General features: G+C 46.0%; 3 protein-coding genes, 1 long non-coding RNA gene and 1 other non-coding gene across 5 annotated transcripts; 4 read left to right on the forward strand and 1 right to left on the reverse strand.

The window, feature by feature from the left end:
- Nucleotides 1–893: 893 nt before the first annotated feature.
- On the forward strand, nucleotides 894–1,640 carry LOC120648603. The gene is made up of 3 exons (XR_005665013.1): nucleotides 894–1,032; nucleotides 1,204–1,380; nucleotides 1,495–1,640. It is a non-coding gene; the product is annotated as an uncharacterized LOC120648603 (long non-coding RNA).
- A 5,940-nt stretch (nucleotides 1,641–7,580) lies between these two features.
- Nucleotides 7,581–11,180, forward strand: LOC120650889 (MDIS1-interacting receptor like kinase 2-like). The gene is made up of 2 exons (XM_039928187.1): nucleotides 7,581–10,480; nucleotides 10,616–11,180. The coding sequence occupies exons 1-2, from the start codon at nucleotides 7,636–7,638 to the stop codon at nucleotides 10,966–10,968; spliced, it is 3,198 nt and encodes a 1,065-aa protein (XP_039784121.1). The 5' UTR covers nucleotides 7,581–7,635; the 3' UTR covers nucleotides 10,969–11,180.
- Nucleotides 11,181–13,556: 2,376 nt separating this feature from the next.
- On the forward strand, nucleotides 13,557–14,920 carry LOC120647852 (protein ALP1-like). Its single transcript, XM_039924676.1, has 2 exons — nucleotides 13,557–13,792; nucleotides 13,894–14,920. Exons 1-2 carry the CDS (start codon nucleotides 13,557–13,559, stop codon nucleotides 14,918–14,920), a joined length of 1,263 nt encoding a protein of 420 aa, XP_039780610.1.
- Nucleotides 14,921–18,679: 3,759 nt separating this feature from the next.
- LOC120647853 (serine/arginine repetitive matrix protein 1-like) lies at nucleotides 18,680–23,114 on the reverse strand. Its single transcript, XM_039924677.1, has 3 exons — nucleotides 23,103–23,114; nucleotides 21,775–22,496; nucleotides 18,680–20,198 (listed from the first exon to the last, which is right to left on the reverse strand). The coding sequence occupies exons 1-3, from the start codon at nucleotides 23,112–23,114 to the stop codon at nucleotides 20,090–20,092; spliced, it is 843 nt and encodes a 280-aa protein (XP_039780611.1). The 3' UTR covers nucleotides 18,680–20,089.
- A 601-nt stretch (nucleotides 23,115–23,715) lies between these two features.
- Nucleotides 23,716–23,854, forward strand: LOC120653072. Its single transcript, XR_005666761.1, has one exon. It is a non-coding gene; the product is annotated as a small nucleolar RNA Z247 (small nucleolar RNA).
- Nucleotides 23,855–25,339: the final 1,485 nt, after the last annotated feature.

Consider the following 25,339-nt stretch of genomic DNA (forward strand, 5'->3'; position numbering starts at 1 on the left):
GTGGATGATGTACAATCATGGGGAAAACAACGTGTGGTGCCAATTGCTAGAGAAAATAAATATCTAAGAAACAAAGCATTACCAGTATGCAAAACCGGGGGGGGGGGGGGGGGGGGGTCACAGTTCTGGCAGGAGGTTAACAAGGTGAAGCACAAGTTTAAATGGGGTCGTCCTTTAAGTTAAACACCAGGAAGAATGTCCTTTTTCTGGGATGATGCCTGGGTAGGGGAAGTGACCTTAAAGATGATATTCCCACGGCTCTACGAATACTACAGAAAAAAGCAATGCCTGGTGAGCGAATGTTGGGAAAAGGGGGAGTGGATAATAGATTTCAGAAGACCACTTGACCAAGATGAGATCCTGCAATGGGAATCCGTGCTCGACATGCTAAAAGACACTCAGCTGAATGACGCACATGACAAGGTGACATGGTCGCTAAAAAGATCAGGGAATTACACTACCAAATGGATGTACAAACAGCTATCACACATAGGGGTGTCTAACAAATGAATGGGGCCATTGGGGAAAAGCAAGCTACCAATAAAAGCTAAGGTACATGTTTATGTGTCTAGTATGTCAGAATAGAGTCCAGTCTGGAGCTACCCTGAAGAGGATGAAATGGAAGGGGACCACAAACTGTGCCATCTGTGGGTTTTTGGAGAATTCTGATAATATCTTCTTCTCATGCACCCTATCTAAATTCACTTGGGCTTGCCTGCATGAGGCACTAGTAGGGATGAAAACGGATCGGATACGAACAGATAATGCAGATACAAATACAAATAGGGTGAAAACGGATCGGATACGAACAGATAATGCGGATACTTCGGGTGAGTCTAAATTTCATCCATTTGTTAGAATAAATATAATTTCTCCTTCATGGCCGAAAAGATAGAAAAACCTTATATAATATTTTTGCAATCGTCACTGGATTGCTTTATTAATAGACCCAAAGATGGGACATGTGATCATATTTGACTCATTGGATTATGCCCAAGATCAATACAAAGAATTCATATTCGTCCTACAAAAGTTAGTGTGTGTGTGTGTGTGTGTGTGTGTGTGTGTGTGTGTGTGTGTGTGTGTGTGTGTGTGTGTGTGTGTGTGTGTGTGTGTGTGTGTATTATTGTTGTGCACACTTACACGCACTTACACCAAAGATTACATAGATACTAACTTCATCTCATTTTTTTTTCAAAACAGAGAGCTTACAAACACTACATTGACAAAGGAGGGGCTCGTAATCCAAAGAAACCAAAAGAAATGACCATACACACAAACTTTCCATGCTACAAGCAACTAAGTGGTTCTATATACTGCAGGTATTACGTGTGCGAATATATGAGGATGCTCAGGAGATACGCCTGTGATCCCGAACGCGTAAGGGCCTACCTTTCATATATATGGATGTATATACATATATATGTATATTGCATTGCATTCTTTTGTGTGCTCTAACACTTGCTTAATTTTTTTCGTGGAATATACTTGCAGGTTGTTGCGCATCACAGTCGCGGACTTCATGAGCAAGAACTTCTAAATGTTTGTGCCGATTTATGCCGTTTTATTTTGCATGAAGTGGTAAATCCGAGGGGTGTATATTATCATCCAGAACACTATTTAGCACAATATGATAAATACATTAGGAGAATCAAAAGTATGGAGCCTAGCTGTGACACCTCAGGTGTCTAGTCTTTAAATCATAGTCTAATGTGTGAACTTTGTGTTTATCCTTGTTTAAAGGCTAAAAATTTCAGTGCAAAATTAGGGGTATTTTTGTAATTATGAAAAATTACCAATCCCTTTTTGCAAAAGAGTTTGACTTAGGGAATAATTTCAACTTTGTGAAGGGCTTTCTTGCAAATGTGCTAGTAATCATTACTTTAGTAGCTTTATTGCAATTTAGTCCAAAGTTGTTGTGATTTTGCTATCAAAAAGTGTTTTTTCTTTTATTAATTAGAGTTCATTTGAATTTTTGAAAATATCTTCAAATCCTTTGATCTAGTGCAAATTTGCACAACATGAAAGTTGTATATCTTGAAAAACTAAACAACTTTCATTTTGGGCACTTTTTCATTTGAGCCCTAGTTTAGTGGCAAATTTTAGTTTACACTCAAGCCCCTGAACTTTTCCTATTTTGCAAACTAGTCCTTCCAGCCTTTCTTCTGCCTCTTGCCGGAGTCTCTACAGCGCCGCCGCCGCCGGTTTCCCCGCCCGCCGGCTGCCCTGCGCCACCGTTTTGAACACCAACCGACTTCCCTGGCTCCTCCTGGCCCCACCCCCTCCTCGCTGGCGCCTCTTCCTCCCTCCACGCCGCGCCGCAGCTCGCAGCCCCTGCTTCCAATTTTGGTGAGCTCGACTGCCGCTGGAACCGCCCTCCTAAACCGCCTCGCCGCCTCCACATGTCGCACAAGAAGCCCCGCCGTCACTAGCACCGCCTCTGCCTGGCCTGCTAGCCCCGCGCCACGCCGTCCCGAGGCTCCTCTGCATGCCACCTCGCCGGCCACCCATGGAGAAGCTTACCCCGCCATCGATTTCGCCTCTCCTCGGTCGAATTCATCCCCTGAACTCCTCCTCTTGCTTATCCTCCTCACCTCTGGCCTATAAATAGCCCTGGCCGGGCACTATCGCCGGCGTACACCGCCACACCCCTTTCTCCAACTCCGGCGAGCTCGGCCCGCAGCCGACCCGCCGCTACAGCACCACCCCGACCACTACAACCCCTTTGTTAGCTTCACCTTGACCCTGTGAAGCTAACCAGCCCCTCATCCTCGCCCTTCCCTCACCGGAGCACGCCGTCGACGAGCGCCCCCGCCGCCGCGCTCTGCTCTTCGCCGACAAGCCCCCTCTAGCCATCCCGCACCCCACCCAAACCCTCCAACAGGTGCACTTTGAGCCAATCTTTCTCCCTGGCCACTTGCCCCTCGCCGCCGGCGACCTCCCTCACTGGAATCGGCCTGTCAAACCCCCCTGCCTCTGACCCCGACCAATGACCCGATTGCAAGGGATTCAAATCTTCCCAGGGTCCTTTCTGCAAAAAGATTTTTTCCTTTTCAATCTTTTTTAGTGAACTTCAAAAATTCTTAGGAAATTGTAGAAAAATCAGAAAAATGTCAAACTAGTTTTGTTGTTTTCCTTGTGATTATCTCTACAAGTTTGATATTGTGGGTTTGAGTTGAATCCTTGTGTAGCTAATTCTAAAAATACGGTTAAGTTATAACTCTTTTTATTTGTATCTTTTGTTCTAGACCTATACTATGAGTGAGCTTTGAGCCATGTGTTCTATGGAGTATGTCTAGCTCTATGAAATTTTTTCTAGACCCATTAGTGGACTCTAGCTTGTATTTTTTTAAAATCTTCTTCACTATGTATTGTTTATGTCTTTAAGGATTTAATTAAATCCTTCCTGTGAATTGTTTAATTGGTTGAATTACAACTTTATAGTGAAGGAAAGCTATACTCAAGCACCTCACTATTTTCAACTATTGCATTTCATATAGAAATCACCCCGCTAGCAGACGGAACATACGAACTCATCCAAAAACCAGACTGGGATATTTCTGAAGCCCAGGCTAATATTGTTGAATTAACTGAAGGCCCGAACTCCGATTCGGAAGAGCCAAAGCCTACTGACTCTATAGACACCACTACAGGCAAGCCCCGGTGCATAATCCTATTATTTTAAATTATGCAATTTATTATTACTATCTACTTGTGTATTTAAGTTATTGGAGTTGAATGAAAACCTTAGATGCATAATTCTAGGTACCATTGATTGAACATTAGAAACTGAGTTTGAATAGATGCTATGCTAATAGGACCGATAAAAGTCAAGTGATTGTCTGTCACTCACGAGCTTTATAGGACTTGAATGTTTACATTCTTGCAATCACTATAAGGACCATGAACGGATTTGGTTACAAGCTTCATGGTTGAAATCCGTCTATGTTGATAAATTGCTAAGGCCGCAGTGTGTGGTAGCGGTGGTTAAGCGTTTGAAAGTACTAGTCACGTGCCGTAAATATAGTATGCGGTAAGCCTAGTAACTGATCGGCCCGACAAATGGACATACCTTCCACTCTCTCTTAGAGATAGGAAGTTTATTTATGTTGCAACACCACGGGTGCAGGGATGTGGTGGTTCCCTGTAGTCGGGGAGAGTGACACTGATCCATGAACCGGAATGAGAAACCAATGGTTGCTTGGGAGTGACTCGACAGTGCTCCAAGCGTGTGTGTTAGGTTTACCCTTGCAAGGTTGGAAATTCGATTCAGAATCGTCCGTTTCTCGCGAAAATTGAGACTGCTTGATCCCTTTGCCACATAGAGTAAGAAGTGGAACAATAATGATACCAAATATGGTTGGATGAAATTAATTCCTCTACCATGTTTGTATAGATAGGTGCATACCTAGAATGCTTAATACAACTAGAATTTGAAAGCTAAAATTTGAAATTAAGGACATACTCTTTGTTGCTTTTCAGCAAAAGAAAACCAAGAACCTTTCCAAGCCTAACATGTCTAGATATGGGGCTACTATATACCCTTAGTCGGATCAGTCTTGCTGAGTATTAGTATACTCAGTTTTGTTGGTGACTTTGTTTTCAGAGATGACTTTGGAAGACCCAAACACTAGTTTGACTTGGCCTAGTGTTTTACCTTTTGGCTGATCTATGGAATGGGAACCATCTTCGACCAGTAATGACTTGGCTGAATGATGCCATGCTCGGGCTTACCATGGCATCTACCCTACGATGTTTGTGTATAGTCGTGTTTTAAATTCCACTGCAGAACTTCTAAAGTAAGCGTAGCTTACTTTTAACTCTTTTAAAATCTTCTAAATAAGTTTGTAAAAGCTAGAACTTCAGTTTACTAGCTTTAAAACTCTGATGTAAATTATACCTCTTATCTATGTGATGTAAAATATTGTATCTGTGACTCGCATTCGTGTGGGACGTATACTTGTGTTACGATCGAATATTCAGTGGTTACATCAGGATGTTACCCGACAGACCAATGATTTTACCGGTTGAGGTGCGCTTAGATGTTTAGCGCACTCGAACTGGTGTAATTCAAAGTGGTTCTGCCACACTAGCCTAACTACCTTTGTGTGTAGCCAAAAACATGTGATAATTTGATATTCGTGTGTGGCAGAAAAACATGATGTAACAATTTGGCACTCTAATGATGTAAATATATGTTTTTATTTCCTTATTATTATATTATATGCTTAAACTAAATTCATGTACTATATATTTTAGCAAACTAGTCCGTTAAAGTGAAATTAGCAGGAACTAAAAGTTTTAAAAAACAGACGGGAAATAACAAATTCCAATTTGAATTGCTGAAAATTTTGACGGGACCAGCATTTTCAGGCACGGGTGACACCATCACCCGCCCCTGGAAGTGGCTTTCCAGGGGCGGGTGATGGAGTCACCCATGCCTGGAAATACACTTCCCTCCTGGAAAAGTCTTTCCAGGGGCGGCATGCGTTCCACCAGCTCCTGCAAACATATATTTGTAGAAGCGAGAGCGAGGAGCGGGTGGCCCGCCCGCACTTGCAAATGTCAATCCAACGGTTTTGGAAACTGTTTTTGTAGTAGTGACAGTTTCCAAGCTAGTTTTTTTTATTAGTATCCAAACACCTCTTCGGGCAACCTATGAAACATCTGATATGATATCTGAAAATTTTTCACCCCGGAACTAAACAATATCTGAAATAAAAAAGGAAATTTAAAGAGCGTAAATGGAAAGGCAAGGACAGACGATCGGCAAGACTTCCTGTGTCCCGTCAAACACTTTATTTTGACATGTCAGGATGGCAGAAAAAATTCGAGAGTGAGATGGTGACACCGGAGGAGATTAACACAGTCCATGCTTGAAAGAGATAGAGAGAAAAAAGATGGCGACACCGGAGACCAACTAGGGAGTCTACCTATCTCGCTTTTGTGAAATACAACACATACATGTACATATATATATATATAGATCTTCGGAAAGAAATTATACTCCCTCCATCCTAAAAAGTACGCAATCTAGTTTTGTTCAAAGTCAAACTATCTTAAGTTTGATCAAATCCATAGATAAAAAGCATTAACATTTGTAATACCAAATAGGTATATGTTGGCAAACTAAAAAAACAGAATTTGAGCTAAAACAACTGCATACATAAGTCCCAGTCAAATATATTCTTTCGGAAATGAATAGCAAAAACTATTACATAGCACTATAGCAACCGTACCCAATGCCCGGGCGTCGGGAATAAAATTAAACGGGAAACTTAAAGATCACAAAACTAAAGGCAATGATAGACGACCTGCAAGACTTCACTTCCTGTGTCCCGTCAAACACTTCTGATAAGTCAGGATGTCAGTAAAAAGGAGAGTGACATGGTGACGCTGGAGGAGACCAACTAGGCATTCCATGCATGAAAGAGATATATAGTATAGAGAGAAGAGATGGTGACACCGGAGACCAACTAGGGAGTCTCTATGTAACTCTTTTGGCGAAATATAACGTTTACATTTATAGAATTTCATAAGAAAATATACACATATTGACGCTCATTAGACATATACAAACACACTCACATGCACCCTATATGGTCACATTCGAGATAGATATTAGGTCAACATATCTTAAGATTGATAAAGTCACAACACATATATATCCATTTTATTTGTTGTCGACGAACATCTATACCACTAAAAAACAGTGCCATGAAACAAGCACTCGTCATGAACTGGAGACTTGAACCCGTACTGGTGTGCATGCTTCATCACAACAACAACAAAAAAAGCAACTATGATGTGTATAAAAGATCATATATAGCCCTCCCTATTTGGTCTCCCTCGCTATTAAGATTTACTTTGGACGTATGAACTGAACATAGCCTTGTTGGCTAAGGGGTTTTTTTTTTGTACAATTGATCGTATATTTGGATTCCCAATTTTTGACATTTTGAACGTGTTTCCGATCCTAAACGACGCAAACCTTCAAAACTAGGTGACAACAGAAATAGTTCCCGTCATCATACACAATATATATGTATACGGTACTTGTATAGTACCAGAAGGTACCGGGAAGTACCGGAAGGTACCGGGAAGTACCTTGTTTATATAGAGTTGTTGGTCCCACTATTTCGGTACATGGTCCCGCCAAATTGGTACTTGGTCCTACCAAATTGGTACTTCCTAGTACTTTCTTATAGGTACTTCCTGGTACTTCTCGGTACTTTCACCGTTTGATTTCATCGGATGGATGGCTCTCATTAATTTCAAGCACTCTAAAATTTCTAATTATAAGATATAAAGGAAAGCATCTGAAAATAAAAAGAAATACATGTAAGAACGTGACCTGATGACATGGAAACGAGGGTAGACAACCCTCAAGACTTACAGCCGGATCCCTCCACACACTTTCGGTCAGTCAAGAGGACTAGCTAGAAGCAGTCAAGAAATTGTGCCTCCCAGTCAACTACGGCAACTATGCATGCATCCTTCAACAATGGACACACCACAACACTACTATATATTCTGAGAGGAGCACTACTGCTTGGCAATCTAAATAACCAAATGGTCTCTCAGCCAAGGACCTACAAACTTTTGTAACCATAATCCTATTCCCCTGAAAACAAAATGCCAATGCGGCTGCTTTTACTGTTCGTATCATGCCTTCTTTGCCTTCAACCCCATGCACGGCAGCATGGAGGCATCTCACTGAAATCCCAACAAATGGCCCTTCTTCACTGGAAGCCGGCTCTCTCGAGCTCCCCAATGCAAATGAGCTCTTGGCAAGACCATACCAGTCCATGCAACTGGACTGGCATCATGTGTAGTGCTGTTCACCACGGCAATCATACGCCCAGGGTGGTGACCAACATCTCTCTACCGAGTGCTGACATCCATGGACAGCTCGGTGAGCTCAACTTCTCGTCTCTTCCATTCCTCACGTATATAAATCTCAATGACAATAGTCTCCTTGGCCCCATCCCAGCAAACATTTTTTCTTTATCCATGCTCTCGTACCTTGACCTCAGGAGCAACAGTCTTACAGGAGAAATACCATCTGAGATCGGAATCCTACAGAATCTTAGTACACTGATGTTGTCATTTAACAACCTCACAGGCACCATCCCTAAGACCTTGGGAAATCTAACTATGTTAAACATTCTAGAAGTGCACCAGAACATGCTATCAGGTGCCATTCCCAAGGAGATAGGAAGTCTCCTGGATCTACAGGTCTTGTCAATTAGCAACAATACCTTAAGCGGTGAGATACCTGCGACACTTGGAAACTTGACCAAACTGAATATTCTATATTTGTATGGTAATGCGTTGGCCGGAGCTATACCACTAGAACTTGGGAAGCTTGTCCACTTGAAAGATCTTGAGTTAAGCAGCAATATCTTAAGCGGTGAGATACCCGCAACTCTTTGGAACTTGACAGAATTGAATAGTCTCTATTTGTATGATAATGAGTTGTCAGGAGCCATACCATCAGAAGTAGGGAAGCTTAACAATTTGAAATATCTCGTGCTCTCCAACAATCAACTATCGGCTATACCCGCGAGCTTAGGAAATCTTACCAAGCTCATAACACTGTCCTTGTACCAAAACGAAATTACCAGTTCCATCCCAAGTGAAATTGGATATCTACTGCAACTTCAATTTTTGTACTTGGATGACAACCAATTATTCGGGTCCATCCCATCAACATTCCAGAATTTGAAAAAACTCCAACATTTGACAATGAAAAATAACAAACTATCAGGTAATCTTCCTAAGGACCTAGGAAATCATGGCATGGAAAGGTTCGAGCTGTCAAATAATTCATTCTCTGGGCCTTTGCCAGCAAATGTATGTCTGGGCAACAAACTATCAGTCTTGGGCGTTGCTTGGAATATGTTTAGTGGCCCTGTTCCAAGTAGCCTGAGGACATGCACAAGTTTGTATCTTCTCTTCCTTGCTGGGACCCAGCTCACAGGGGATATATCTCAACATTTTGGGGTGTATCCAAAACTTAAATTTGCACGTTTGATGTCCAATCGGCTCTCAGGACAACTCTCACCAAATTGGGGCTCTTGTCCCCACCTAGAGTATCTCAATCTCGCAAATAATATGATCACAGGGAAAATACCTCCTGATCTCTCTAAATTGTCCAACCTTGGGTCACTAATACTCCATAATAATCTTATTACTGGTGAGATTCCACGCGACCTCAGCAATATGACAAATTTACTGAACTTGAGTTTGGCATCAAATCATTTATCTGGACCTATACCGGCGGACTTTGGGAAAATGAGCAATTTAGCATACCTTGACATATCAGGGAACCATTTGAATGGATCGATACCACGGGAAATTGGTAGGTGCACTAAACTACAGTTCTTGAATATGAACAGCAACAACTTGAGTGGAAATTTACCTGATGCAATTGGAAGTTTGACAAGCCTACAGACCATTTTAGATCTTAGCAACAATGAATTTAATGGTTCTCTACCACAACAACTTGGAAGGTTACACATGCTAGAGATTCTGAATTTATCTCACAATCAGTTCACTGGAAGCATTCCGGCTTCATTTGAAAGCATGATTAGCCTAACAGTGTTTGATGTATCCTACAACACTTTGGAAGGACCACTACCAGCAGGACGTGTTTTCCAAAATGCATCACTGGACTGGTTTCTCCACAATAAAGGTATCTGTTGTGATCTATTGGGCCTACCGACATGCCACTTGACTCCACTACCAGAAGTTCACAGAAGAAAGCAACTTACACTGGTATTATCAATTGTTATTCCACTAAGTTCAATCATTCTTCTTGTAACCATTATCACTATAATGCTTATTCACAACAAGAGACAACTTCAAGAAACTACAACTACCGAAGAAAGGCAAATATTTTCTGTATGGAATTATGATGGAAAACTAGCATTCGAGGATATCATCAGGGCAACAGAAAATTTTAATGATAACTACGTTATTGGAGAAGGAGGATATGGTAAGGTCTACAAAGCACATCTCCAAGATGGGCAAATAGTAGCTGTCAAGAAGCTTCACCAAATCGATGAGGAATTGTCTGATGAAAAAAGATTTCGAAGTGAAATTGAAGTATTAACAAAGGTCCGACATCGAAGCATTGTCAAGTTGTATGGATTCTGCTCTCATTCACAGTTCAAGTTTCTTGTCTGTGACTACATAGAACAGGGGAACCTCCATATGATGTTAGAAAATGAGGAACTAGCAAAGGAGTTGGATTGGCAAAAGAGGGCTAGTCTTGCAAAAGATGTGGCTCAAGCGGTATCTTATCTTCACCATGACTGCAATCCTCCTATAATTCATCGAGATATCACAAGCAACAATATCTTACTTGATGCTAGATTCAAGGGTTATGTATCAGATTTTGGCACAGCAAGGATTTTGAAACCGGATTCATCAAACTGGAGTGCGCTAGCTGGGACATATGGCTATATAGCTCCTGGTATGTATATTCTTTTTCTAAAAAATGTAGGGTAGTTGCCCATCATTTCATTAAGAAGAAAGATGTACATTCTCCTAACACCAGAACTATTTATATCTCTCCACTGAGACCTAATTCTAGCATTGTTTGGTGTAGAGCTGTCTTACACATCTATCGTGACAGAGAAATGTGATGTTTATAGCTTCGGAGTGGTTTTGCTAGAGGTGGTGATGGGGAAGCATCCAAGGGATCTTTTGAATCAGCTTGCATCAGGAGAGCAACATATGCTACTTATGGAAATCCTGGACCAACGACCTTTAGCACCAACCGTGACAGAAGCAGAGACCATAATTCACCTTATAAAGGTGGCATGTTCTTGCCTGCAACCTTCTCCGCAAGCAAGGCCAACCATGCAAGAGGCATACCAGGCACTTATCCATCATCAGTCTTCTAGCTCCTCCCCAAGATATTTCAATGCACTTACATTTAATGAATTCTGGGGTTTGTAATTAATTGCGGTACCGATGCTTGGCTTTCATCTCTAATGCATAGCATCGTTGATGGGAATGCCATTTGTAATCCTGAACACCAATTATCTCATGCCAGGGCTCTCAGTTTATCCCTATCGATATGGACCTCTTCATCCTGATCTGTAATATATTAATTTTAAATTCAAGTAGTTCAGAACAGCGCTATGTTTCTGAACCCAATTCTTGCTCAATGAATTTTAGCCAAATCAAACCCTTAAACCCCACTCAATCTTGCTCAATGTAATGCCTTGAAGTTGGCACATAGGTCCACTAATTCTATAAAGGGTTTATGGACAAAGATTGGGTGGTTTAAAAGATCATCATCGAGGAAGTTGAGAGGATTACAAGTTTTCAGAGTGACTTGATGTAACACACTGTGTTTTGCCTCATGCTAAAAACCACTAAATATTTGAACTTTATAAAACTTTTCCCAACAAACTAAAATTTGTCTTGCTTGTTTTGTGTGCAACCACCTTTTAAAAAATATTTTGAAAACTTTGCAGTAAACTCAGCATTTGCTTGCTCTTTCAAATTCTTGACCTCTTTTCAAACCTTGATTCGAATCCTTGACCTTTCCTTCAACTTCTTGATCTTCTCTCCCAAACCTGCACTTTCCCTTTCAAATCCTTGACATCTTTCAAGTCCTTGGTATTCTATTCCCGAATCCTTGATCCTATTCAAATCCTTGAAAATTAATCTCAACTTCATTCGAAAATTCCTTCCAAAATAGCCAAACCTCCACGGTGTCGCTGAAAAGAGGAGGCCATTGCAGTCAATCACACCTCCACGGTGTTGCTGACACGCACCTGCACAGCCACCATGGCATTGCTGGTAGTAGTAGTGCAGGCCGCCGGTGACCACGCCACCACGACGTAGTTGAGAGCTTCGCAGACACCTTCTCCACACCTTCACTCCACTGTGGCATGGCAGCTGCCCGCCGCTTGAAACAAAGCGCAAGGCCGCCACCATCTCCTCAGCATCTAGCCGCCACCATGAGCGGCACCTCACCTCGCGCGGACGTCACCACGCCGCCCTGCTGCCCCGCCATGCTACCGCCACGGCACCGCGCCTTGCTGCGCCGGCCGCCGCAGCCTCGCCCGCCTCGCCCCTTCACTGCCACATCCTTCCACAGTAGATCCACGGGCCGGCGCCTGCGGCCACCATGCGGGCTGCACCGCCGTGCAGCCACCGGCCACCACTGCCCCCCGCGATGCTCCCGCGTGGGGGGAGCTGCCGCCGTCCCGCATGAGGCCACCGGAGCCCCACCGCACTGGCCTCGCATGTCAGCCCCACCACCGGCTCCTCCACATAGATCCGGCCGCGGGGCCACCGGATTCGGACCCGGGACACCGGAACTACCAGCTCGGGGCGCCGCCGCCGCCTCCGTGGCTGGCACCGCCGCGTCCAGGACTAGGGTGGGAGCACCGCGGCCACGCGCGAGAAGCCTCGCCGCCGCCGTCCTAGCAGGCACAGGGCTTCCTATGCCCTGTAATGGGGACGTAGGTTCCCGATCTCCCGTCAGGTTCTGGATAACTCTCGTTGTAGGCGGAGCGAGACACACCGATCCGGCTTCAGATCTTAAGACCCGAATCTAGCAATCTTAGCACCACAACTCCTCTGGTTATCAACCGTATCACAACCCAGTTGACCTCGCCAAGAAGGCTAATCCCTGCAAGCGCAACGAAGAACACAAGCAAGAACTCGAAAGAACGCAGCTCAAATGAAGTGACTCTGCAGATGAATGATTAATCTCACGAGTTGGGGTTTCACAAACCGATGAACGGCGACAACTGTTCTTGACAGAATGAATCTAAGCAAAACCCAAACCCTAACGATGTGGCGGCGGCTGTTAAAGAAGACCCTAGGGTCGTGGAGGGACCCCTGGACGTGCCCCTATTGGGCTCCAACACGATACACGGACCATCGGCCCAAAAACAGTGACGCAACACCAGGACAGATTCTGGACGTCAACTTCCTCGGACGATTCCTGTCGACTCCGGACGAATTTGGGCCTGAGACCGGTGCCATTGGAAGCGTCTTGAAATTATCTTTCCAACCATATAAAGAGCGCCCAAATCCAAGCCCGTATGAGACCGTGGCGCCTGTTTTAGTGCAGACTGCTCCTAGACTCCGAAACGAACTCGAAGTCGACATCGATTGGGCCTCCAACTTGGGTTGGGCGCCCTAGCTGGCCTCCTAAGGCTGACCCCAACAGTGCAAGGCATATTGCCGACGCAAAACTACGTTTGCCTCACGTGCACAGTGTTGCGCGGTGCAGTAAAAACGCGTTGTTTCCAACAGCAGGAGCTATATTGCTGGTTGGCGGGCTTTGATAGTTACATTCCCGCGCATTTGCTCCTCTCCGTCGAGTAGCACTGTAAAAATGGCGGGAGTCTAGCCAAACAAGTGCCGCGCTCTACACTAGGGCCCGCGTATTTTCTCCTCCCCATCGAGTGGTACTGTTAAAATGGTGGGAGGCGAGCGAAACCAGTGCAGCGGCGCTCTACGCTAGTGCCCATTCATGGTGTACTGTCTATGTTTTCAGATTTTGCTTATTTCTTTCAGATATGGCATCAAAATACTTTCGACTTTCATCCTTGGGTCGTAGTTCTAACCTCAGGGACGAGGACGACGAGATTGAAGCTGCCGCTGCAATTTGTATGCTGCAGCAGAAACGTCGAAGGGGGGGTTCTGTTCCAGGACATCGAGTTTACAACCGTGATCGTGCCGGTGCTGATAAACAATTGATGGCTGATTACTTTGTTGAACGATCACTTTACAATGAGGACCACTTCAGGAGAAGGTACTTTGTCATGTTTACTAGTTGCCCAACAGTTTATTAGGAACACACATTGGAGGCAACTATGGATGTTAACTACTTTGCTCTGTGATGTATATATGTAGGTTCCGAATGAGACTAGAATTGTTCTGTGACCTTGTCAAAAAGCTGGCAGCCGCTAACTCATATTTTGCTCAGAACAACAATTGTGTTGGTCAAGCAGGATTCACTCCTACCCACAAGTGCGCTGTTGCCATCAAGATGCTTGCATATGGTGGTCCAGCAGATGCTTTAGATGATCACTTGAAAATGGGAGAGAGCACCGTTCTGCTGACTTTGAAGAAATTTGTCCAAACAATTATACAAGTGTATGGTCAGGAATGGCTTCGACCACCAACAGCAGAGGAGATGAAGCATATTCTTCAGGTAAATGCTGCCAGAGGGTTTCCAGGAATGTTAGGAAGTATTGACTGTATGCATTGGGAGTGGTCTAGCTGCCCAACTGGTCATCACGGAATGTATAAGGGACACAAAGGCAAACCTACACTCATACTAGAGGCTGTAGCAACAGAGGATCTTCGGATATGGCACGCTTTCTTTGGAATGCCAGGATCACACAATGACATCAATGTGTTAGATCGATCTCCAGTGTTCGATAACTTAGCAAATGGATGTGTGCCTCCTGTGGAATTTACTGTCAATGGCAACGATTACCACTTAGGGTACTATCTAGCTGATGGTATCTATCCAGATTGGGCCACATTGGTGAAGTCAATCCCTGCTCCTGCTAACAACAAGGATGGATGGTTTGCAGAAAGACAAGAGGCATGTCGAAAGGATGTAGAGCGTGCCTTCGGTGTTTTGCAAGCCAAGTGGAAGATACTTCATTACCCAGCACGGTTGTGGAAACCTTCTGATCTACGCGATATTATGATGGCGTGCATTATCTTGCATAACATGATCATTGCCGATGAAAGGGGTTCTGACCTACCTCATATTGAAAACAGAGAATGGCCTGGTCCATCAGACCCTCCTGTTAATAACATCGCTGAAATGATGGATGCTTACACAGTTATAAAGAACAAGGAAACATGTTATGAACTGCGCAAAGATCTTGTGGAGCACATTTGGGCGATGAAGGGATCATCATGACAGTCCGCTGGAGATGAAAAATAGTGCACTGGTGTCAGCTAGCCCTTTTGTATTTTGGTCAGCTAGCCCTTTTGTATTTTGGACAGCTAGCCCTTTTGTATTTTGGACAGCTAGCCCTTTTGTATTTTGGACAGTTCAATGGACAGCTTAGTACTTTGGACAGCTAGCCCCTTTGTATTTCGGACAATAGTGTAATGCATTTAAGTTGCTATATGAACAACTATGATGATTCCCAATTTATGTGGTCTCCAGTAAAGAATATAGGACAATAACATTGATCATACATAATTCAACTTAAATCAATTGGTTCAGGGCAATATACAAATAAGAAAAACATGACATAGTTCACACAAATGGCAACATAGTTCAATACAATATATAATTTATTTAGTGTTGTTGCTGCTGCCTGGAGCAAATCCGCGACGCTCCATGATTTGACGCTGCATTCCGATGTAGTAATCTTTAAGATGTGGAGCCACCTTCTCCAAGTCGACACCCATTATTCCAGCCTCTGCAGTCATGAGTTGTGCCTCAGTTTGCTTGGCTCGCAACTCTGTCTCCTGCTTCCTCAGTTGCAAGTCCTCCTCTCTGGCTTGTTTTTTCATCTGTAAGATTTCCCTCTGCAAACTCAGTTTTTCATCTTTCCTGGCCAGAATCTGTTCAAGTTGGTCATCTTCCTTTGCCTGATTCTTCTCCCTGTTGTCGTGAATGCGCTGCAGCACCTCAACTGCTGTGCTAGCCTCTGATTCTGCTGCTCTTTTGTTCCTACGCTTTGCGCTATCTCGACCCTCCGGTCTTTCTGGCACATTGTTATTACCTGAAGGCATTTGCCCTTGAGAGTCAACTGTGTTCCCATCTGTTGTTGCATTCCCGCCGCTATCAGCAAGAAGCTTGTCATTCCACTTTGCTTGATCCTTAAGTATCTTCCAACAATGCATGAAATGGAACGGTTCTTTATCCTCAAACATCTTCACTGCATCCTCGATCTGCTGCACATTGAGAAGTAAATTAAACTATAGACAGTAATGTATTTTACTCATGCTACAATAACCGTGCATACCCTATCGGCCTCATTCTTCCCACTCTCGTTACGATGATCGATAATGGCCTTGAAGGCACAGAACTTGCTCACTGCTTTTTGGATCAATTTCCATCTACCTTGAATGGCAATCTGGCTGCGTTCACTTCCTTGCGGTTTGTTCTGCTTGAAATAGGTATGTATGCGATTGTAGAAACCTCCTTCGGTTTGATTGCATCCTGCACATACTCCACCGAATTAGCACTCACAACATGCTGGTTATGTCCAACAAAATGTGTTGAACTTACCAATTGCAGCATCTGTGGTCACATTCAACCACGCCGAGCATATCACTGCATCTTCTTCTGTTGTAAAGTTCGAACCCCTCCTAGATACCTTCTTGTCCTTCCCCTTCTTGGATGCTACAGGGGGACGAGGAATTTCTTGAACATCTGGTTGACTCCATACTGTTTCAGAGACTACCTGGGGCGAGGTGAGCATCGGTTGATGTGGGCTCACAAAATTGTACTGCATGCAGTGACAACAAATTAACTCAAGAAAATAGTTGACTCCAATATTATTGCCATGTCAATACCTGGTGCATGTTTAAATCTTGGAAATTTGATTGACTAGTATCAAAACGAAATGTGCACTGGTCGGAAGCAAAGAAGACATTGCTTTGGGATCCATCCTCGCCAAAGTTCTGGTCCATCCTGTAGATACATTGAGGTCAATGCTCAGGAGAAAATGCATGATGTATACTGCAACACAAGTTCCCCACGGTTGTTGCAATCAAACACTACTAATTTGGTACTACATCTGAGGAAAGGGCGAATCCTATATGCAAAGTTGTGCATAAACAACCGGCATCAACACGTACAAGTAGCAAAGAAAAGAAACAATGGCGCAGGCAGGGGAATCAAGCACCCTACATCCGAGGGATCCCCTGCTCTCCCTCCCCCCTCCTGCCACATACAGATAATCCCCAATCCAACCCCAGATCTACAAGTTTGTATTCCAAAAACAAATCTAAAACAAATTACCTACCTTCTATGGTCGCCGGCAATGTGGGATGCCGATCCAAGCACTAGAAGAAACGATTCAAAATCTGGCAATACCTTGTACAGATCGAAGGAGTGAAGATTGGGGGCAACGCACCTTGTCGATTCAGTAGTCGCTTGTGCCGCCGAAGGTCTCGCCGTGGAAGATCTTGTCGCCGGCCGCCTGCAAAGCACCCCGTATGGCCTTGTTGCTCCGGAGAGGATCTGTTTCTCGCTCGCAGCTGGAGATTTTGACACTTCCGCGCTGCAGTCGTTGCTTGTCTGTGAGATGCATCGAGGAGAGAGGGATGCTATTTTTACGTCTTCTCTCTCCGAGCCAAAATGCCTTTCGTTTATAGCTCTCCTGTTGGAAGCTTGTTTTTACCACGCACAGGACCGTCGGAGATGCAAAAGCACTGTGCGTCGTGTGATGCATCACCCTGTTGGGGTCAGTCTAAGGAGGTGGCCAAGGTGGAGGACGTCCAAAGACTTTTTTTTGACATGTTCTCCATTTCATGGGGTGTGCTCCAACTTGGGCCAGTGTCCTAATTGTGAATAACAAGTCCATGACGATGACATAGCAACTTTGATGGACTTGCACTTTGAGAAATATTTGCACCTACAAGCAAATAATGACATGTACATGTGGAATTAAGTGAATTATGCCAAAAATCACTATGGAAAAGTAAGAGCAAAGTCATCTTATAAGCAATGGTCGTATCCGAAGGTGTCATGTCCTCATCACCCTGCTCCGGCGGCGGCGAGGTGGAGAGGAGGCCGGGCTGGGGGGTGGTGCGGCGGAGGAAGGAGTGCCGCCCGTGTCGCCCCCCTCAGGAGCAGGGTTTTTTTACCGTTCGAAGTCCGGCTACAAATAAGAGGCCGTGTTTGGTTGGCCCCTGAAAATTTTTTTATGAAAACTTTTCGGCCCTTTGACCACTAATTAGGGATATTAAATGAAGTCTAATTATAAAACCACATCCACAACTATGGTACTGTAACAGTTACTGTAGCTAATGAGACCTTTGACGTATGTTTATGGAATAATTAGGCGCGGTTACTGTAGTATCACTGTAGCCAATCATGGTGAAACTTAGCTCATTAGATTCGTCTCGAAAAGTTACACCTATCCGTGAAAAAATTTCGCAAATAACATCGTTTAGTACTCCATGCATACATTCGTCTTTTGTGAAAAAATTTTCACGAAGGCATGCAAACACGGCCCACAGAGCACACAGAGCCGCGTAGGCCCTGCCAGCGCTGCACTTTCGACATGTTGGCGGTACACAGGAGCGCCAGGCTTGCGAAGAAGCCGTCGATGCCGGTGACGGAAAGGGCGCAACACAACCTGTGCAGGAAGTTGGGGCTCACCGACGACGACTACACACCGATCGAGGAGGTGCTCAGAGAGTTCATGGCAATGTTCCGCGGCCCGCTACCGGACAACATTGTGGCGGCCTTAACGACAATCTTCTGCCTCGATGACGACGACACGGACCTCCTAGACGAGGCTTTGCTGCAGCACACCGGGACGGCGGTAGCAGAGATCAACTCCACTGATGTTACAACATCTACCTGAGCGATGAAGCTTACTGCTTCTGGAGGCCGCCGCTGAAACGAACCGGGTTTTCATAAATGAAAACCCGACTCCCTGTACCATTGTGATAGTCTCTAGATCAGTAGCTATCACGTACAGAACTCATCTCAGCATAATATCATTTCCATACAACGAAATCAGAGTACAAAATATAATAAATACCTCCGATACAACTCGGAGATCGAGTGTAGTACAAGCCCCCTGGGCTAAACGACAAAGAGAAATCCTGCGTAGTGGTAGCTAGGGCTTTAAGTCCTCATCTTCAATCTTCACCACAGGCAACTCGAGCGAAGCAGCGCAACCCGTCCTTCATCAAGCCTTCGGGATCGGACTCACACTAAAGTCCAAACCTGCACACTCACAAACTATCCCCAAGGAATGGGATAGGTTCACATCACCAACCGTAATGCAAGCTTTAAGTGGCCTACTTCTAAAGGATAAAAAGTAGTCAAGGAGTAGTCTCGGGTTTCCTATGCAGCAGCAGCAGCAAGCATAAAGAATAAATCTCCATAAACACACCATCCCAAACTCTCAACACAATTGGGAACGTCTGGCAACCCAGAATCTCCATCACCATCTAGGGTCGGTGCGAGAACCGCATCTCCTCGCACCTCAATGATTACAGCCGGATCCACGAGAGAATGGAGGGACATCCCTCTCCCCGGCTGCAATCACGACTCACCACACTCAAGTACTATAGGGGGAGGTAGAAATCCCAAAACATGAGGAAGCTACTCCCACTGGGATCGCCCATGACCGCGGGCGCAGCTATACGTATAGATCAAACTCTGCAGAGTGTGTACACCTGGACCCACCAAGGGATGGACCCAGACGACCCGTCGATCGACTGGAACCACCCAACCGGAAGAAAAACTAGGAGTTACGATATCACCCTGCATCCGGGCTCAGATGCGGTCTCCCGCAGAAGACCACCCCAGAATTGTGAAGTAGTCCCCCGTGAGGCCTCACGGGGGCAGACACTCTCGAGGGGCTCAACAAAACAACGGGGTCCACCCCCCTACCCTCTCGACCACTGATCCACCTATCCTACAGCAGGTATGGTAAAGCACTTGCTAGCATCGACCGGCACTAACCCACTCTCGACGAGGTGGCGTGTACAGAAGTCCCGTGAAGAATGTAGAACCACTCGGTTTCAGACCGGGGCGAGCTCTCTGATCTCCTCAAGTCAAAACACCAACACCTATGCTCCGAGTTCGCAAACAGTAGTCGGAGGATCGCCTGAGAGCGACTCCCCACTCCCCCGATGACACATCGGGTTGTTTGGAGCTCACCCCCGGCAAATAACCCAAATCACCTTCACCTACCGGTTTTTCCCCACACACACCAAGAATCCTAATCACAATATCCCACACACGTGCAAGCGAAGCTCAGCGCATATACACGCACATATATATAGTAGTAGTAGGACATCAAAGCATAAGGAATGTAAAACAGGCTATGCATGGTTTATCATCATCAACATAAAGTAAAGCACTAGCAATTCTATATAGCAATGTCTAATAGGTATTCAAGTCGGTCGGGCGTGAACCTGGAGTGTGATATCCAATTTCTTCTTCAACGTAGTCGACGTCGAGGTCCTCGAAGTCATCCGAGTCTTCCAAGATCCTAACATACGGATTATAAATAAATAACGATATCTAAAGGCAAATAAACTCCAATAAGAAGCAATGAAGAACCAAATAACTCCAAACTCTACACTAGAGGGTGTTCCATCATTTTAGAAAAGTAATGAAACTGGTTCTATATTTTTCTAAGCTAGAATCAATTTATTATTGATTTTCAAATATAGAAATCTATTTTTTGAATCTCTTAAATATCGATAAAGCACATAAACACAAATTAGTAAGTCAGGAGGCCACAAGTTAGCTGGGGTTGGGTTCACGGGTTAGCTGACGACTTCCGGGAGTTTTGCTAGAGTTAGAGCTGACTAGTCAACGATCATTGTTGACCAAGTCAAAGGGTAAAGGTTAAAGGATGATCGGACCCCACAAGTCATCACATGGGACCTGTAAGCCAGATGGGACAAGATTAGATAGATAATGGCTCATGTTAGTGGGCCCCACGTCTGTAAGTCCGTGGGACTCTTTGGTCAGATGGAAGAGATTGTGCCGGCAAAGATCGGCTGATGGCGAAGAGACACAAAGGGGAAACTTAACTGTAGATAGACCAAGGCTTAGATGTGGCAAGAAGGTCAAGTCTGCAGCATGGTAGACGACTTAGCTAGCACGCGTGTCGTTCACGATGAAAGTGTGACACAACCGCGACACAACATGAAAGCTGAGCAGACAGGATCAAGGCAAAGAGCCGGAAGGAGCCAAGGCGGCTCGGATGGGTAAAGGTTCTGGGCTTTAGGTAAACTAGAACCAACAACACCTTTACGGTTTAAGGGTTTACCTGGCTTGCCGGCCAACAGCAAGGCTAAGGTTAGATAGATCAAGGAAAAATCTAAAAGAGACCATGGCGACCTGGTTGGGAAAAGGTTAAGGACTTAGAGGGAAAGGATGAAGGCGAGTGCTAGCTACGGCTTGCATGGCTCATGGCACGAAGAAAAAACTAGCACTACCGGAAGGCTAAAGGCTAAGGGTTAGCTAGAAAATAAGACTACGAATGAAAGGCAACGGAGTGAGAACGAGACAACATGTGCGCGGCCTCGCGGTTCACCATGAGCGTGACACGATTAAAGTGATAGGCAGCAAGGAAGCTAGGATGTTCTAGACTCGTCCACCGAGCATTCAACGAACGGCATGAACAACAGCGAGTTGAATGGCCACAACTTCGGCCAAGAACAGCGGCACGAAGGCCGAACAGATAGCTAAGGTTGAAAAGAATCGGCTTTGGACCAACTAGTGAAGTTTCAGAGGCCGGAAGGTTGCAACTACGGTTTTGGCATTTGACCGAACAGGTTGAGGGCGGAAAGAGGCTAGGTTCGCGTGTGTGGTGACATGGTGTCCCATGGCCGCAACACGGCTACGCACACGCGCGGGCCACTCGGCTAAGCGAGTCCGCGGCAGTACGTAGCGGCAAAGGCTTAGCGGCGCTGAAGGCAAGCGGCACCTGCAGAAAAAGAGGCACGGCTCGAAGACCGGCTCACAAGCGACGACGGCGGGGCTGCGTCGATGATGTTCTCCTCGGCACGAAGGCCAGAACACAAAGAGGGGGAAAGGTGAGGCCGACGGCTCACCTAGGGCCTGACGGGTCACTCGGGCATTTCGTCGAACACGTCGAGGGCGGCGTGGACGAAGGCGGCGGCTCGCGGTTCAGCTTCGATCTTCGGCTCCGGCGCGGCGGCGTGGACGTTCCCGGCGGAGTCGCGGTACTGGCTGGGCTCCTCCTCGTTCTCGCGTCCGGTGGCGGCGGCGGCGACGGGTGGCGCACGGACGGCGACGGCTTCCTCCAGGCGTGGACGGCGGCGTCGGCGTCTTCCTGGTGGCGTCGAGGCTTCGACCGGCGCGTGCGGCGAGGGTGGCGACGGCGTGCAGCGCGGTGCAGAGCAGGCGGTGCAGGGCACGGTCGGCTGCTGGCGCACAGGCGTGCAGGCGGGGCACGGCGGCCGGGCACTGGCAGGCGGAGCGCGTGGCAGCGCGCAGCAGCACAGCGCGCGGGACGCGCGGGCCAGTGCGGCAGCTGACGCGTGCAGAGGCGGCGCACGGCAGCAAGCGGCGGTGGCGTGTGGGCGCGGGGCAACAGGGCACCGCGGCCAGGCGCGTGCGCGAGGGCCGCGCGAGGCAAGGCGGCGCGGGGTGTGCGCGCAGGTGGCGGCGTGCTGGGGGCGAGCGCTGGCGCGGGGCAGCGCGCGTGCGGCTGGGCAGCAGCTGCAAGGCAGGCCGGCAGGTGCGGGCCGGGGCAGAAGGCAGCAGCGGCGGCTGCTGGGCAGAGGCGCGCGGGGAAGCGTGCGGTGCTGGGCTGCAGGGGGCAGCAAGGCAACAGCAGCAGGGCAGGGGCGTGCGGTGCGGTGCGTGGCACTGCAGGCGCTGCAGCGCGCGGGGAAGCAAGCGGCGGCGGCCTGGCAGAGCGGCGCTGTGCAGGCTGTTAGATAATGTAGGCCGTGTTTAGTTCTTCTTGCAAAAAATTTTTACAAAAGAATCTTACCAATTTGAAGTACTAAATAAAGTTTATTTACAAAACTTTTTGTACAGATGGGTTGTAAATCGCGAGACGAATCTAATGATGCTAATTAATCCATGATTAATTAATAATTACCGGATGGTTACTGTAGCATCACTGTTGCAAATCATTAGATTCGTCTCGCGATTTACAGCACATCCATGCAAAAAGTTTTGTAAATAGACTTCATTTAGTATTTCAAATTAGTAAGATTCTTTCGCAAAATTTTGCATTTTTGTGTTTTTGCGTTTACGAGGTGGGAACTAAACAGGGCCGTAATCTGTTAGGACTCTCAGAGATATGATCGGCCTTTACTTAGTTGCCGTTGTTGTAGTCTTGTTGTAACAGATCTCTTGTAAATTAGTTTGGCCGATCTAATCTCTAGAGCTCTGTATATATTGTAACTCTCCTGTGCATTGCACGTTAAGTTAACACGCAGACGCTAGCACCCTGAGTTTAGGGGCAGCGCTTCTCCCACGCTCGCGCCTCTGATTTCTTTCATGGTAATCAGAGCCTAGATTGCATCTAGCTTTCTTCCATGGCGTGCAGCTCCAATGTTGCCAATCCTCTGTTCGGTGTCCAGATCACAGAGAAGCTGAACAAGGCCAACCACGCGCTATGGCAGGCGCAGGTGCTCACCACGATCTGTGGTGCACGCTTGGAAGGCTATATCGCCGGCAAGACCGGCGCTCCCGAGGCTGAGGTTGATGAAAAAGGTCCCGACGACAAGACCGTCAAGGTACCAAATCCTGCCTATGAGGAGTGGTTTGCTCGAGACCAACAGGTTCTCGGGTTCCTCTTCACGTCCGTCACGAAGGACGTCCTCTCCCAGATCGCTGCTGCGAAGACGGCGGCACAAGCATGGAGCGCGGTGGAAAACATGTTCACCGCACAAACACGCGCTCGTTCAATGAATGTGCGCCTTGCGCTGACGACCACCAAGAAGGGCTCCATGACCATTGCTGAATATTTCGGGAAGATGAAGTCCCTCAGCCATGAGATGGCGGCTGCAGGCAAGCCGCTTGATGAAGCAGAAATTGTCGCTAACATTCTCAACGGATTGGACTCTGAATACAATCCCGTGGTGTCTGCTCTAGTCACTAGATTGGAGCCGATCTCAGTAGCTGAAGCATATGCACAACTTCTCAGCTTTGAGACTCGATTGGAAATTCAAGATGGATCGGGCTCCTCTGCAAACAACGTGAACAGAGGAGGCCGTGGCGCTCAAGGTTCAAGTCGTGGCCGTGGTAACTCAGGTAATCGCGGTCGTGGCTATGGACGAGGACGTGGAAACTCCAACAATCAGCAGCGTTCCAATCAATGTTCACAGGGAGGCAACTGCAACAACAGTCGGCCTCTCTGTCAGGTATGCTTCAAAAAGGGACATCTTGCTACTGACTGTTGGCATTGTTTTGATGAGAATTATGTACCGGATGAGCGCCTGGTTGCTGCGGCCACCAACACATACACAGTTGACACCAACTGGTATACAGATTCGGGAGCTACTGATCATGTAACTAGTGATCTTGAGAAGCTCTCAATTCGCGAGAAGTACAAAGGAAATGATCAGATAAACACGGCAAGTGGTTCAGGTATGGAGATTAGTCATATTGGTCATGCTATTGTTCCAACTCATACTCGCAATTTACATCTAAACAATATCCTTCATGTTCCAACAGCTGCTAAAAATCTTGTCTCTGTTCATCGCCTAGCTAAAGATAATTCAGCTTTTCTTGAATTTCATCCTGATTATTTTTTGATCAAGGATCTGGCCACGAAGAACACGATTCTTAGAGGAAGATGCCACAAAGGACTTTATCCTATCCCTTCAGCACCCCCAACAAAGCAAGCTTTTGGAGCTGTCAAGCCCTCCTTCGATCGATGGCATAGTCGCCTAGGCCATCCATCTTTTCCTATTGTTAGTCGGATTGTTAATAGCAATGGTTTACCTTGCTCTAATGAGTCAAATAAAGAGTCAGTCTGTGATGCATGTCAAAAGGCTAAAAGTCATCAGTTACCTTACTCCAAATCTCTCAATCGTTCCAGTCATCCTTTGGAGCTTATTTATTCTGATGTGTGGGTCCCGCTCTCACCTCGGTTGGGGGGAGAAAATATTATGTCAGTTTTATAGATGATTTCAGTAAATTCACATGGATTTACCTCCTTAAGTTCAAATCTGAAGTTTTTCAAAAATTCCATGAATTTCAAAATATGGTTGAGAGATTATTTGATCGAAAAATTATTGCAATGCAGACAGACTGGGGTGGAGAGTATCATAAGCTTCATTCTTTCTTTGATCGAGTTGGGATCTCGCATCGAGTTTCATGTCCTCATACTCATCAGCAAAATGGCTCAGCTGAGCGTAAGCATCGCCATATTGTAGAGGTGGGCCTAGCCCTTCTTGCTCATGCTTCCATGCCACTAAAATTCTGGGATGAAGCCTTTCTAGCTGCCACATATCTCATCAATCGAGTTCCTAGCAAAGTTATTAATTTTGAAAGTCCCTTGGAACGTCTCTTCAAACAAAAACCAGATTACACGTCCCTTTGAGTTTTTGGGTGTGCTTGTTGGCCGAATCTGCGACCTTACAATAAACACAAACTCGAGTTCAGATCAAAACGATGTGCCTTCCTTGGGTACAT

Source organism: Panicum virgatum, chromosome 9K (genome assembly GCF_016808335.1).
Source record: "Panicum virgatum strain AP13 chromosome 9K, P.virgatum_v5, whole genome shotgun sequence".
In the NCBI taxonomy this organism is placed as follows: domain Eukaryota; kingdom Viridiplantae; phylum Streptophyta; class Magnoliopsida; order Poales; family Poaceae; genus Panicum; species Panicum virgatum.